The 16,977-nt window shown below is 38.5% G+C and overlaps 1 protein-coding gene across 1 annotated transcript in view; it reads right to left on the reverse strand.

Annotated features, from left to right (window-relative positions):
* The window catches only part of KIAA1549 (KIAA1549 ortholog), a 109,627-nt gene that overhangs the window by 11,248 nt on the left and 81,402 nt on the right, over positions 1–16,977 (reverse strand). The window contains exons 17-18 of the mRNA XM_035021194.1: positions 11,027–11,073; positions 4,930–5,087 (exon numbers count right to left, since the gene is read on the reverse strand). Of these exons, the coding sequence (XP_034877085.1) occupies positions 4,930–5,087; positions 11,027–11,073 (205 nt within the window). The remainder of the gene's footprint in view (positions 1–4,929; positions 5,088–11,026; positions 11,074–16,977) is intronic.

Here is a 16,977-nt window from a genome sequence, read left to right on the forward strand (position 1 = left end):
AGAACAATACGATCATTTCAATAGAGGCAGAAAAAGTATTTGACAGAGTACAACATCTATTCATGATAAGAACCCTGAAAAAACTACGTTTAGAGGGAACATACCTCAACATAATAAAGGCCATATATGAAAAACCCACAGCTAACATCATACTCAATGGTGAAAAACTGAGAGATTTCCCCTAAGATCAGGAGGAACAAGATAAGGATGCCCAATCACCACTTTTATTCAACATAGTACTGGAAGTCCTAGCCACAGCAATTATACAACAAAAAGAAATAAAAGGCATTCAGAGTGGAAAGGAAGAAGTAAAACTTTCACTATTTGCAGAGATATGATACTATATATAGAAAACCCAAAGGACTCCACCAAAAAACTACTAGAACTGATAAATGAATCAGTAAGGTCACAGGATACAAAATCAATATACAGAAACCTGCTGCATTTCTATATACTAATATTGAAGTATCAGAAAGAGAAATTAAGAAAACAATCCCATTTACAATTGCACCAAAAATAATAAAATACCTAGAAATAAACTTAACCAAAGAGGTCAATGTCCTGTATTCTGAAAACCATAAAAAACTGATGGAAGAAACTGAAGATGACACACACAAAAATGGAGATATTCCATGCTCATGGATTGGGAGAATATTGCTAAAATGTCCATACTACCCAAAGCAATCTGTATATTTAATGCAATCCCTATCAAAATACCAAGGATTTTTCACAGAACTAGAACAAATAATCCTAAAATTTGTATGGAACCACAAAAGACCCTAAATAGCCAAAGCAATCTTGAAAAAGAAGAACAAAACCGGAGATATCACAATCCCAGATTTCAAGATTTACTACAAAGCTGTAGTGATCAAAACAGTGTGGTATTGGCACAAAGAGACACATAGATCAGTGGTACAAAGCAGAGAGCCAGGAAATAAATCCACAATTATATGGTCAATTAATCTTTAACAAAGGAAGCAAGGACGTGCAATGGGAAAAAAGTCTCTTCAGCAAATGGTGTTGTGAAAACTGGACAGCAGCATGCAAAAGAATGAAACTGGACCACTTTCTTATACCACACACAAAAATAAAACTGAGAATGGATTAAACACCTAAGTGTGAGACCTGAAACCATAAAAATCCTAGAAGAAAGCACAGGCAGTAACTTCTCTGACATCATTCATAACAGCATTTTTCTAGATATGTCTCCTGAGGCAAGGGCAATAAAAGCAAAAATAAACTACTGGGACTACATCAAAATAAAAAAGCTTTTTCACAGCAAAGGAGGGTGTTATACGCAACTAATGAATCATTGAACACTACATCAAAAACTAATGATGTACTATATGCTGGCTAACTGAACTAAATAAATAAATAAGTAAAACAAAACAAAACAAAAAAACAAAAAGGCAACCTATGAAATGGGGAAAGATATTTGCAAGTGACATATCCAATAAAGGGTTAGTATCCAAAATATATAAAGAACTGATAAAACTCAATACCAAAAACAAAAAAAACACAAATAATCCAATTAAAAATGGGCAGAAGACATGAATAGACGCTTCTCCAAAGAAGCTATCCAGATGGCCAACAGATACAAGCAAATATGCCCAACATCACTCATCATCAGGAAAATGCAAATCAAAACTACAATGAGATATCACCTCACACCTGTCAGAATGGCTAAAGTCAAAAAAAACAAGAAGCGGGGCGCCTGGGTGGCTCAGTCGGTTAAGCGTCTGCCTTCGGCTCAGGTCATAATCCCAAGGTCCTGCGATTGAGCCCCACATCGGGCTCCTTGCTCAGCGGGGAGCCTGCTTCTCCCTCTGCTTGTGCTCTCTCTCTCTCTGTCAAATAAATAAATAAAATCTTTAAAAAAAAAGAAAAAAAAAGAAGCAACAGGCGTTGGCAAGGAGGCAGAGGAAAAAGGAACCCTCATGCACTATTGCTTGGAATGCAAACTGGTGCAGCCACTCTGGAAAACAGTAGGGAGTTTCCTCAAAAAATTAAAAATAGAACTACCCTACAATACAGTAATTTCACTAGTGGCATTTACCCAAAGAAATGAAAACACTAATGCAAAAAGATATATGCACCTCTATGTTTATAGCAGCATTATTTACAATAGCCAGATTATGAAAGCAACCCAATATCCATCCATAGATGAATGGATAAAGAAGAGGTGGTGTGTGTATACAATGGAATATTACTCAGCCATAAAAAAGAATGAAATCTTGCCATTTGCAATGACATGGATAGAGCTAGAGGGTATAATGCTAAGTGAAATAAGTCAGTCAGAGGAAGACAAAAACATAAATTAACTCATGTGGAATTTAAGAAACAAAACACATGAACAAAGAAAAAAAGAGACAAACAAAATAACCAATTCTTAACTACAGAGAACAAACAGATGGTTACCAGAGAAGAGAGGTGGGGGGATGGGTGAAATAGGTGAAGGAGATTAAGAGTTATACTTATCATGATGAGCGCTGAGTGATGTATAGAAATACTGCATCACTATATTGTATGCCTGAAACTAATATAACACTATATAGTAAGTATACCGGAATTAAAAAAAACTAAAATGAAATTAAGTAATTAATAATAAATAAACAGATGCATAATTTACTCACTGATTCCCTTATTACTAGGCGTTTAGAGGGCTCACAATTGTTCGCTATTATGAATAATGCTCTAATAAATATCTTTGCACTTGTAGTTTTTTCCCAGTATTTGGATTTCTCTGGGGAGGAGAATCCTAGATTCTCAAAAGTGGAATCCCAAATCCAAAGCTCAGTAAGTCATTCCCAGCTGCTTTCCAAAAGTTTAGTGATTTATACCACCACTGAAAATATAATCATTGTAGCTGACGTCCATTGAAAGTTTACAACATGCCAGGCACTATTTTGAGCCCTTCACATTCTGTTATCTTCTGCAATCCTCAAAACAACCACAGGAAGTAAGTACTAACACATTATGCCCACTGTACAGAGCAAGAAACTGGATACTGATGTTGTCACGCGCTACATTACTATGAAAAGATACAAGACTGAAATGGTGTCTCGTCATGGTTTTAATGTACATTTCTTTAGTAATTTTCACAACTGGGCATTTTTCATATTTTTACTTTCATGTGATACACACCCCACACAAATATTCCTTCTGTGAATTCATTCTTCCTGTCCTTTGCCCATTCATGCTCCGAAGTCTGCCCACTTATCAATTTATATGAATCATCCTCTAATAAAAATACCTCATGGACATATCTATCTGCTGAATACTTCCCTAGATACTATTTTCCTTTTGCTTTTACTAATTTTTAGATATAGACATATTTGATCATTTTACACAGTCAGAAAGGTAACTCTTCCAGTATATCTTAATATTTTCTATTACAAATTTTTACACAACTTAATCTCTTATTAGAAATTATTAGAAAATAACATCCTCTTCAAATGTTTTATAGGTATCATTTCTCTATTCTTCTAGATTGAAGATGAGTATGTCTGAATTTTGTTTGGGATATGTAATACACAACAAGCAATAATTAATATTTCAATAATAATTCAAATAAGCAATAATTAGTAGGAGAAACAAAACTCACTGTAAGCACAGCATGTGTAAAATATACGAAATCCTGTAGGATATCCAGATACATTATTTGTTTTGTTGACTGACAAACAATGCAACATACAAGAACTTCCAAAGAAACCATAATGGGTAATTATCCAATTATTACAAGTTTCGAATTGGCTTAAACTAGTTCCTTGATGACATTATATATTTTTAAAGATTTTATTTATTTATTTGAGAGAGAGAGAGAATGAGAGAGAGAGAGAGAGAGAGAGCATGAGAGGGGGAAGGGTCAGAGGGAGAGGCAGACTCCCTGCCAAGCAGGGAGCCCGATGCGGGACTCGATCCCGGGACCTCAGGATCATGACCTGAGCAGAAGACAGTAGCTTAATCAATTGAGCCACCCAGGCACCGTCTTGATGACATTAGAAAGGTAGGTATCGTCCAAAATTTAGAAACTGTAAAAAAAAATAATAAGCTATTCAACATGTAATGGCTCCTCTTACTAAAGCTTCCAACAGGAAGGTGAAGAAATGAAAATAAAATAAAAAGGAAAATAAAAGAGTGACGTTGAGCCCTTGGAATAAACAGTTAGGTGGGTATAATGAACTTTGAGGATTTTTCAGAGTATGCTGAGCTGTACAAAAAGAAGAAAGAGCTTAAATCTTAAACTCCATATATGCTTTAGGAACAATGAACAACATTCCCAAATATAGCGTTCATAGTATCAACTATTGATGAGATGGAATTCCATGATACGAAACAGCAATTTTTAATTCTGGGGTTCAAGACTGGATCTCAGGTAAACTGCTGGGGCAGACCAGCCAAGTGCCATGCAGGAATCTCAGCTCAGCCATGTTGGGCCCTGCTTGTCACCTATGAACAGCATCCCTCGTCACGAGGGCCAAATGAAACAAAAATCTCCCTCAGGTCACTGGCCAGCAATGTCCAGAGTTGCTTATCACAAGCTGGAAAAATGCCTTCTTTAAAACAAACACTTGTTTTTAATACCATACCAAGTGCTCAGCAATAGATCTTTCAGTTTACCATAAGAATTCTGAAACGTCTTCCCTGGAAGAGTTGTGCTGTGAACTCCACGTGAAGGGACAGCGTCTGAGACACAGACTCAGGAACAAATCAGAAGGCATCAGTCCTGGGATCTCAGCCACCCTCTCTTCCCTCCTCCCCTGCCTACACCTCCACCAGGATCCAGGGGAACGCAGCTCAGACCAGTTGTGCAGGTCACCGAATACTGGCACACCAAAGCGCTGGGAAGCCTGAAATGTCCTCTTCCGGAATGTAGCCAAAAGCAAGGGCTGTCTAGCTCAGAAATGCAAGCTAAACAGCCACATGTACCTGTGGTGCCCCCGACAGGCCGTGGCCGGGCCACCGATGGCATGTCCTCCGAGTAGATCCCTCGGGCGGCGACCGGGGCTTCAGCCGATGCCTGTGGCTGCTGGAGCTCTGGGGCCACCAGCTCCGAAGCCTGCAGCAAACCGGGGCCAAAACCTGGTCTGAAGGCAAAGCAAGCCCAAGCATCAGGACCACACTTTTCCCTGGCTCTGGAATTTTATTAGTTCCACTTTCAGCCCTACAGAAAAATAAGACCTCACTGTCTATTGGTGTATACATCTCCTCTCCTAGAACACGAGCTCCCTAAGGGCAGAGGCGTTTTCTGTTTGCTCACTGGCATATCTCCAGCACGAAGAACGTTGCCTGGAGTATGGCTGATGCTTGATAAATCTCTGCCAGATGACTGAAGAAGAAATGCCTTAGTTTACAGACTACATGAAGGTGCAGGTAAAATTCCAGGGCCTGTGCACCTCCAGCATCGGACTGAAGTGGTGGTTCCCAACCTCGGCTGCCCATGAGCATCTTTTAAAAACCCCGATGTCCGTGCTGCACCCCAGACCTATGAAAACAAGATCTCTAGAGGTGGGACCCAGATTCGGCTGTTCAGAGTTCCACTGATGATCCTGATACTCATCAAGGCTGAAAATCAGTGCTCTAAAGCGGAGGTTCTCAAACCTTTTGGTCTCAAGATGCCTTTACACTCATAAATTACTGAGGACTCCTGAGAACTTCTGTGTATGTGGATTATATCTATAGATATTTCTTGCGTTCAGAATTAAAATGAAAACATTTTTAAATACCTATGTTTAAAAGTAATTTAAAAATAATATTAAGCATCTTACCTGTTAATATTTTCTCATGAAATCAACTTTTATTATCTAACCCCTCCCTCCCCAAAAAGTAGTGAGAAGAGTTTTACATTTTTTCAAATTTCCTTATAAAGACATCTGGATTCTCATATACTTTGTATTCAATCAGTTGCTGTTAAGTTATTTTAAGAAGAAAATCTGAACTCACATAAATACATAATTGGATAAGGAAGGCTTTAATTGCCTTTTCAGATGATACTCAAATATTTCAGAAAAATATTCTTCTTTGATACACCAAAACTCAACAAAGTTTCCTTAAGGGTTAGTGGCAACATGGAATCTGAAACAGTGTCAATTAACTTTATATAATCTGTTACAGAAATCCCACTGTTCTGTTTTATACTTTGAATGGACCCATGCATGATTTTATGACATAAGTCATTTGGAAAATATGAGTTCACTGAGTTTTGCAAACTTTCTAGATATTGATACATTTCATTTGGTAGTATCCAAAAAAAATCACATTATTAATATCATCACTGAGCTCATCAGAAAAGTCTTTTAAGTACTAGGAAGTTGTGAAGCACCCAGTGGCAGACAAAATTCAAATTTTCACTTGAAAGCTCAGCTTTATCGGTGGCAAGAAATCCTGTCAGTTATTTTTCTGGAAGTGACAGGCTCACTTCCTTTTTTTTCAAGACAATGTCTGCCAAGCAATCCAAGTCTGAACAACGATGTCTGCCAATTGATCACTCAAAGAGAAAACATAGCAGCAGTACAGATCAGTTCCCAAACAAATGAACAGGAGCTTTTCCTTCAAAACCCCATACTACACAAAGCGCTTTATATGTACTTCCTCTTTTGCTCTACAGATGATTAAAGACTCAAGGGTTTACTTTTGATAAAATTAATAATTTGTACTACTTCACCGAGGACATGCTAACATAACGAACAAACTGGCATTTTTAAAAATCTGATTGCATGGTGAAGAATATGAGGACTACTCAGGCCATCTGGTGCCTCTGCCTTGTTTCATGCTAAGGTTCCAGCAGTTTCATCCACCACTGCTTCTGCCCCTCAGTGTAGGCATCAGCACAAAAAAAAAAAAAAAGAAAGAAAGAAAAAGTTAAATAATGCTTTAGTATTATTATGAAACACAGTTTTGACTTCATAGACACTCCTCCCCAAAAGGGTCTCAAGGACCCTCTCTCTAGGGATCTCAGAATTCCACCTTGAGAACCACTCTTCTAAAGAAACTCAAGAATATCTAATTACAGTTCTTTGCAAATGACAACCAGTAATTAACAGATCAAATTAGTTTGACGAGAACATAGACTGACTTGCCCCTATTCTATAGTCTTATTTCTGGAGCACATCTCGTAAATTGAGACCCAGGCTATTTATATTGCTCTCTTTAGATAATTGTTACTGTTTTAGGTTGACCTCAAAGAGAGATGTCTGACATCTCTGACCTTACAGATCTGAGAGCGTAACATAAGGCATGCTCCTCCTTCAACATCTGTATATTGGAGTTCACCTAATTAAATCATATTCTCTTGACCATCCACCCAACAACTAGCTCTTGCCCTTTACTTATTTCTACTTTACCCAATTATCCTCCTCCTGGCTACATGTGCATCCTTTTTATCCTCAATTGTGTGTTCACAGTTCAGTGTGATCCAAATCACCCAGAATCCTTTAACTTGAGTAACCACAAAATTGGTCATCCAAACCAGAACGCTTTTGAGAGTCAAAGTTATTAATAATTACACTAGAAAACAGGTGTGAACTGAACTGGGCAAACCAGATCAGATGCCCCCCCGCATCATTAACTTCTGCCCCAGATCACCTAATCTTCACGTGCTCTCTTTACCTTTGTTGTTTTTGGACCACGAAGCAGTGCCTGGGTTGGAGAAAAATAAAACAAGCCCCTCTGAAAATGAGGGCAAAGAAAGAACAGAAAAAATGAGGAAGCAGGTAACATTCCTACTTCTGTGTGACTTGTGGTCATTGAAAAGATAGCTGAGTATGATTTCTGAGATTAACTCTGACAATTCCTTCTTTGTAATAAATCATTTGCCCACTCGTGTGGGTCTGCTTATGGACTCTCTATTCTGTTCCTCTGGTCTATTTGTCTAGCTTTACAGTGATAACACACTGTCTTCATTACGGTTACAGTAATTTACAACCTTTAGAATAGTCCTCACACACTATTCTTCTTTTTCTCAAAGTGTCTTGAATATTGTTGGGCCTTTGCATTTCCATATAAGTTTTAAAATCAGCTTGTCAGTTTCCACATATTTTTTTAAAGACCACAAACTACCAGGATTTTGAAAGAGATCACAATGAATCTGTAGATCACTTACAGGAGGACCGATATTTTAAACATACTGAGTTGCCCGATCCATGAACACTTTCTTTAGAGGACTTGACTATCTAGTGAGATTAAATCTGAGATATTTTATATTTTTTAATGCTATTTTGTACAGTATATTTTGTCTTTTGCTCATAAACAGAAATAAAACAGATTTTTGTATGCTGATCTTATATCCAGCTATTTTGTAATTTATCTATCTTGCTAAATTCTCTTAATTCTAACAACTTATGTGTTGACATTTAAGGATTTCCTACTTAAAAAATATATCATTTGAGAATAATAACAGTATTATTTCTTTCCTTGAATTCCTTAATCTTTTTCTTTTTTTCTTTTTTTTTTTGCTTCACTACACCATCTAGACTCCCAGAGCAATGCTGAATAGAAGTAATGGCAGCAGCTATCTTTGTCTTGCTCCTATTCTCAAAAGGAGAGCTTTTAACATTTCAACCTTAAATCACATTTGCTGAGATAACTGTTATCAGATTAGACAAGTTCACTTCTATTCTTTATTTGCTAAGATTTTTACCATGAATGGATGTTGAATTTTATCAAATGCTGTATTTAGTGAAATGAGATTTCCCTCCTTTATTCTCCTCAAAGTAGTGAATTGGATTGGTTGATTTTTCAAAATGTTAAATTACCCTTGCATTGTTGGAATAAATCCAGTTTGGCTGTGATATGATATTCTCTTGAATACAATGCTGGGTATGTTTGCTAATATTTAGTTTCAAGTTTCTGTATCTACGTTCATGAGTAAAACTCATGAACCCTTAATGTTTTCTTTCCTGCAATTTCCATGTCCTTGTCATCCTTGGTATCAAGGATATGCAGTCTTGGGGCACCTGGATGGCTCAGTCAGTTAAGTGTCTGCCTTTGGCTCAGGTCATGATCCCAGCACCCTGGGATCAAGCCTTGCATCAGGCTCTCTGCTCAGCAGGGAGCCTGCTTCTTCCTCTGCCTCTGCCTGCCCCTCCCCCTGCTTGTGCTCTCTCACTCTCTCTCTCTGTCAAAAAAAAAAAAAAAAAGGTTATGCAGTCTCAAAGAATGAGATGGGGAGCATTCTCTGTTTTTATATTCTTTAGATAAATTTGTAGAACACTGGCATGTTTTTTTCCTTTGGTGTTTTTGGCAGAATTCACCATTGAAGCCCAGAGTTTTCTTTTTCTTTTCTTTTTTTTTTTTTTTTAAGATTTTATTTATTTATTTGACAGAGAAAGACACAGAGAGAGCAGGAACACAAGCATGGGGAGTGGGAGAGGGAGAAGCAGGCTTCCGGCGGGGCAGGGAGCCCGATGTGGGGCTCGATCCCAGGACCCTGAGATCATGACCTGAGCCAAAGGCAGACGTTTAATGACTGAGCCACCCAGGCGCCCCAGCCCAAAGTTTTCTTTGTGGGAAGAATTTTAGGAATGATTTCAATTTTTTTAATAGTTATATGACAATTCGGGTTTTCTCTTTCTAGGAATTCTTCCATCCATCTTATATTGAAAAAAAAATCAATTTAATTTATTTCTTGATAAATTCTACCCACAACATGGGGCTCAAATTCACAACCCCAAGATCAAGGGTCACATGCTCACTGACTGAGCCAGCCAGGTGTCCCAGAATTTTTCCATTTAAATTTTTTTTAAAGATTTTATTTATTTGAGAGAGAGAGAGAACTCGAGAGAGAGCATGAGAGAGAGAGTGAGCACAAGGAAGGGGGAGGGGTAGAGGGAGAAGCAGACTCCCTGCCGAGGGACCCTGGGATCACGACCTGAGCCAAAGGCAGACACTTAACTGACTGAGCCACTTTCCATTTTAAATTTCACAAAAATGTGTTCATAAAATCTTCTTAGTATCTGTAAAATTTTTTAAAAATCAGCCTTTTAGAAATCTGTCAAAATCTTTTTTGTTTCTGAAAGATCTGGATTAGTATGTCCTTTTACATTCCTCTTATTGATAACGCTATACAGCTTACTTGATCAAGCTCTCCAGGGATTTATCAATTTTATTAGCTTTTTTCAAAGAACCAACTTCTAGCTTTGTCAATCTTCTCTATTATGCTATTTGTTTTTCTATTTCATTACTTTCTTTTTATTTTATTTCTTTTTAAGATTTTATCTATTTATTTGAGAGAGAGTGAGCGAGACAGAGATAGCACAAGCAGGGGTAGAGGGAGAAGGAGAAGCAGACTCCCCTGCTGAGCAGGGAGCCCAACACGAGGCTCCATCCTGGGACTCTGGGATCATGACCTGAGCCGAAGGCAGACGCTGAACCAACTGAGCCACCCAGGTGCCCCTATTTCATTAATTTCTATTATTTTTATCATTTCCTTCCTTCTACTTCCTTTAGGTTTAATTAGATTTTTTTTTTTTAACATTGAGATGATGCTTAGATCACTGGTTTTCAGCCATTTTTCTTTTCAAATATATTTTGATTCATTTAAGGCATCAAAGTCCTCCCTAAGCATGCCTTGAGGTGTATCCTACAACTTTCACTATGTTGAATTTTCAAGACTCCGAGCTCCATGAGTCTGTCCAAAGTTTTGCTCAGCTTCTCAGTCGCCTCCTCTGGAATTAGCAGGTGCCCCTGGGAGAAAGTTTGCCCAAGAGGCAGGGCTCATCTCTCTGAATTTCCTGGATCTTGGCCCCATACCACTTCACTGTCCTATTAGCTATCTGGGTTTGGTTTTGTTTTATTTTAACATCTTGTCTAGCTATTCCAGTTGCCCTCAGCAAATTATCTAGTCTGTCACTACTGGAAGCAGACCTTAAATTCCACCTTTTTTCTCCTCTTCAGATTAGCCCAAGACAATACACAACTCAGAAGTTTTCATCTGCTCTAAATATTAGCTCAAAGAAGTGAGTTTACAAAATTTTTAAAAACAGCCTATGTGAGGAAGTTCTAATGCATTTTCTCTTGAAAACTTTACCTTGGCAATGGGCCTGATGGGGGAGTCATTCCATAGTCTTCATATCTCTGGAAGAAAACCAAAAGAAGATGAAGATTAACATTCCACATTTATTAAAAAGTGACAACAGCAAACTTAAAAATTTAGGCTTGCAAGATTAACTTTAAAGAGAATTATTTTCTCATAAAACAGTTGGCATGCCATTTAAGCATTCTGCCATTCAATAACGCCAGAAGTTTCAGCTTGGGGAACTGGGCTACCAGGCTTTAAAAAAACAGACAACTCATTTCCAGACCTTTCTTTCTTTTATAAAAAATATGAGTAACAGACAGCCTTCCAGCCTCTGTTCTTCCCTACAGGCTCATTCTCTACAAATCTGTATCTTCTGCTAAAAAGGTAGGCCTTCGTGGCCACACTTAGTACAAATGACTCTGCCAACATGGGCCAAGATGGTCACCAGAGCCACTGGGCTTCCAGCAGCAATTCAAATACACTCACAAAACTAAAGTATGTGAGCACTGAACTGTGTTAATAGAACATTGTGAAAAGAGAACCAGAAATTAGAGAGACACTTAAAGATGAAGTTACATTCAGTTTCTGAAAGTTTTCTGGTTCCAAGGAGGCCCAACCATACTCCCGCCCTTATATTCCATCCGGTGCCCCATAGCCTTCAGTCAACTCTTTTTACTTGAGCTAATCTCAGCTAACCACGTGTTCTTTGGCTAGAACAATATCAATATGGCATCAGATTTAAAGAAATGTGTATCTATGTTGTGTTCCTCATGAAATCAACACATCCCGACCCTAACATTCATGGGACTCCTACTTCAACACTTCTTTCAACAGCTGTGAATCGCTATTTGGGAATCAGATACCTTAAAAGAGCAGTTACTCTGGACAGAGTCCATCCAACTGCAGTCAGCTTGAACCAACTGGTTGTCCAGGATCCAGAGCTCCCAGTGAAGTTATTAAGTCAGCCTTGTTTCTGGACCTGCTCTCATATTAGACATTTTTTAAGCTGTCATTTAATGAATTAGTATTTTGTGGTAAGAGCTATAAGCACTAACTCCGGGCCCAGTAACAGCAACAAAGGGCTCACTACCTCTATTTTATAGATGAAATCAACTCACAAGGAAGTTATTTCCTCCTAATAAGTCTTTCTGACTCAAAAGACCAGCTTTTAACCACCACTGCACCGCATTGCCCATGGTTCCCAAACCAGATTTCCCCCTTGAATGAATTTCTACTTTATGAAGAAAAGTAGAGGCTTTGGAACCAAACAGACTAGCCAAGCTACTCAACTTCCCTGGGCCTATTTCCTGATGCCAAGAAGGACAGAATGAACCCTATACCTCATACAGTTTGAAGGGATTATTACATATGAAACTGTGCTCAAATTACTTCATCTTCTGACCCTCTCTGCTTCCATCCCCTCGGCAGAGGGAGGGAGAGGAGAACCTTGTAGAGTTCCCCAGCTGAGGTCAAACAGCCAAAGGGGATTATGGAAGAAGGGAAGAATAGAAGGAAAAGGAGTTTCAATTCCTTTTCAAATAATTAAAGGGAAATCTGAGACCAGATAAAGATTATTCACAGTGGCCCCTGTGTTTTTCAGCTGTCTGAATTTTTTAAACATACTCATGTGCAAAATAAAACAAAACAAAAAAAGATCAAAGTTTACATATCAGGATTTCAGGAGGTCCAGTAAGTGATAAACTAATACAAAAACAGTGAAAACTAGCTGTCCACTCTACCTGTTTTGTTATTGTGGTACAAGGCATTTTAACTCTGTTGTAATCAGAAAAAGGAAGTGATTTTTCCAGATAGTGCACACGCCAATGAAAAAGATTAAAAAAAAAAAAATCATAGACATAATGACAGGTGTTTATTTTAAGTGGGTCACATCTATATAAAACTTTGGGCAACACAATAGAATTTTAAGGTTTCAACCAGTGATGTCAAATAAAAATCCCATTTTAATGCATCCCTTCCTTCTATTCAGTATAAAACAGGCCAATAAAGCAAGAAAGCCATGTTAAATGGTTGGTGGAGTCTGGGATGGGTCTGTTTGTAAAATGTCCTGGTTCAGACAATCATACTTGGTACTTAGAAGACTGCTCCAGGGAGGTTAACTTTACTCAAGAAAGCAGAAATACCACCTATCAAGTGGCCTTCTCACCAATGCATAACTAACACCCTTACACTGGCAAAAAAAAAAAAAAAAAAAAAAAGACTAAAAAATGTCATTAGATGGTAAATCAAGGTTCATGTGGTAACTGAGAACATCCTGAAATCTACATTATTGTAGTTTTTACTGTAGTCAGAAGAAGGGAATAAAGGATGATCAGGTTCCTCCTGGCAACAAATGGTAATTTATGACCAATTATATGAGATGATAAAATTATAAACATGATAAAATTATATGAGATATGCACAGATATAGCCAATGATTCTGGTTTTCCACTAGATTAGCTATCATCATCAAAACATATAAGGGTAACATCAAAGGTCCATGATGAGAAAATCACTCAGTTAAGAGTATTTATAAAAATCTTGCTATGGATTTGAATTCTTGGTTAAGATGGTGGATTAAGGCATTATCACGGAATTGTTCATCTCCAAAACCTATGAACAATGAACAAATAATCAGTCAAAAATTATTGCTAAAATTCACCAGCAGAAACCAAACAAGCAAAGAAAGGAACAGTTTCATGCCATAAACTGAGAAAACTAGCAGCCAAGGAACAAAAAAAGGACTATGGTTGCATAATGGTAAAGTAGTAAGAATAGCAATTCCTTTTTTAAAGTTCAAACATGAGACGATAAAAGAATAGAGTGAATGGAAATGGGAGACCACAGAATTGAAATGATTTGGGACCTAATTATTGGTGGAAATGATTTGAGGACCGAAACAATGCCATTATGACTCTAAGAAATCAACTAGCAGGGAAAAGAATAGATATGGCTGCAAATCAAATCAATGCCACAGAGAAAAGGCCCATGATAATCATAAAGAAGGCAGAGAAACCAGGACAATGTAGCTAAAGCCATTAGAGAATAAAAGGATAGGTATAGGAAACAAAGATGAGCCAACATGAAGATAACTGGTATCTTCGACTACGATAAATAGAGTAAGAAAATTATTTCAGATACAAAAGCAAGTTTCCCTTAAGTGAATGAAAGAGCTGAATCTGAAGATCAAATGGACACTGGCTGTTCATAGGGGAAAAGGATTCAGAAAAACTGGCTGAGTGCCCAGAATTATTTACGCTTCCTAGCAGTTAGGGTACATACATACATCCCTTACCAGGAAAGGGGAAATTAAGATGGCCACAGATTTCTTCATAGAACAATTCAGAAAGCATTAGGAACAGAGAGAAGTAACATATAGACGCCAGCAGCGAACAAGGTCATGTTAGAAAGTGATATGAGAACTCTTCCTTTGCAAAACCCAAGATTAAGTCAAGCGGCTCCTGTAGGCTTCCCTCCTGGTGCTGAGTTCCCCTGTCCTCCATAGGATGCATCTACTGTGTCAGCCTCTCCGCTCCCAGCCTGCTCAACACCAATAAATGGCATTTTACATGTCAGCCACCACCCTCATATCCTACATTCGAGACTGGAGGCAGAGGGACAATCAGGAAGCTCTTACAATGGTGGCGAGATATGAAGGTGGCTCCGACCCACGTAAAGCGGAGGATTCGAGAGGAAGAATCTACAAAGCTGCAGCAGGTTGAATTGACCCCAACTCCCTGTCCTTGCCCTTCAGTGTAGTCTACCATTTCAACTGCACCTGCTAATATGTACATTTCTTGCCCCTTGTCCTTTCATCACATTTGCCTGAGAAAGCCCCACTCCTGGATCAATCCAACTGCCCGTTTTCTCCTTGTCTCCACCTGGATATCCAACTGCTGATCAACAAAACTACAGAACTTTAATTTGTGCCACTATAATTTTGCGACAGTCATTCTCATCAGGGGCTTCAATGCCACTAAGTAATTATTCTTATGTCCCTAAACGGTTTTCTTTCACTCTCTACTGTAAGTATGCACAATCTCTGCTCTCCCTCAAATCTCTTGCCCTGCCACACTTCGCTCGTTCTCAATAAATGACTCTGCTTTTTCCACTGTGAAAAATAGAAGCCACAGTGAGATGGGAGGCCTCTCAACTTCCTGTCACCCACTACAAACATGATTATATCTGTACCCAACTCCTCCCTCCTCCTGCTATTAAATTGGAAGGAATATATCCCCTCATTTCTAAAGATAATTCCTCCTTCGGCACTCTGGACCCGCCTTCCTGTATCATCGAACTCTCCCTCTAGACTGGCTCAGTGCCATCAGCAATAAACACACTGAGGCCATGAAGATTTTTCTTTTCTTAAATCCATTCACTGCATCATGCTAGTTGGGGCCACCAACATCACTCACCAAGATTACTAGGACAACTTCCTAAGTGTCTCCCTGCTTCTGGTCTTGCACCCTAACAAACAATTCTCCAGTCTAAAATGAGAGCAATCTGTCAAAAAGGCACACTGAATTATGTCTTTAGACTGCTCAAAACTCTTCAGTGTCTGGCCATTACCCTCAGGATGAGGGCTAAGCTCTACCCCTATCAGCTTCCTGCTTTTTCTCTCCTGCCTCATGTCTCACCGCTCTTACTTCTCACTCCGTATTAGTCGCCCAGAACTAATTTCATTGTTAAGAACATTTTGGAGCAAAAATTTTAACAGCCTTATTTCATTATAATTGACACACAATGAACTGCACATATTCAAATATACAAATTGTTAAGTTTTGGCAAATGTTGGTACCCGCACACCATGCTCATAAACCAGACAGTGAACATATCCATCACCACCCAAGCTTCCTGGTGCCCCTCTGTTATCCCTCAGCCCCATACCCTTTCCCAAATTCACTCCATCCCTAGGCAACCACTGATCTGCTTTCTGTCACTATAGATTAGTTTGCATTTTCTAGAATTACATATAAATGGAATCATACAATATGCACTTTTTTTTTGGTTGGGGGGGTGGCTTCTTACCCTCAGCATAACTATTCTGAGACCCAAACATGTTGTCATATGTATAAAAAATTCATTCCTTTTCATTACTGAGTAGTATCCCACTGTATAAATTCAGTACCATTTTTGTTTATATATTTGCCTGTTGATGTGCATCTGGGTTGCTTCCAATTTGAATCTATTACAAAGAAAGCTGTCATAACGTACAAGTCTTTGTCTGGACATATGCTTTCATTTCTCCTCAGTAAATATTTCAGAATAGAATGACTGGGTCATAAAGAAGGCATAGGTTTAATTTTTTAAGATATTGTCAAACTGTTTTTCAATAGGTTGTGCTATTTTACATTCTTATCAACAGTTTATAAAAGTTCCAGTTGTTCATATTCTAATAGGTATATAGGGGTATCTCATGATTTATTGCACTTTACTAAGGACTAATGAGATTGAAGATCTCTCCATCTGCTGATTCTTCGTATTTGTCTGCTTATTATTTGTATTTCTTCTTTGGTGACATTTGTGTTCGAATCCTTTCCCATTTTTTTTTTTTTTTAATTAGAGAGAGAGAGAGAGCACAAGCAGAGGGGATGGCAAGCAGAGGGGATGGCAGGCAGAGGGAGAAGCAGGCTCCCCACTGAGCAAGGAGCCCGATGTGGGACTCCATCCCAGGACCTTAGGATCATGACCTGAGCTGAAGACAACCACTTACCTGGCTGAGCCACCCAGACATTCCCCCTTTCCCATTTTTTATGGGATTGTTTGATAATACAAATCTTGTTCAATTTATTGAGATTAGCTTTATGGCCCAGAATATGATCTATCTTTTTTTTTTTTAAAGATTTTTTTAATTTATTTATTTGACAGAGAGATAGCACGACTAGGCAGAGCGGCAGGCAGAGGGAAAGGGAGAAGCAGGCTCTCTGCTGAGCAGGGAGCCCGATGCGGGGCTCAATCCCAGG

Source organism: Mirounga leonina, unplaced genomic scaffold (assembly GCF_011800145.1).
Source record: "Mirounga leonina isolate KUSES-001 unplaced genomic scaffold, KU_Mleo_1.0 Mir_174, whole genome shotgun sequence".
Taxonomy (NCBI): Eukaryota; Metazoa; Chordata; class Mammalia; order Carnivora; family Phocidae; genus Mirounga; species Mirounga leonina.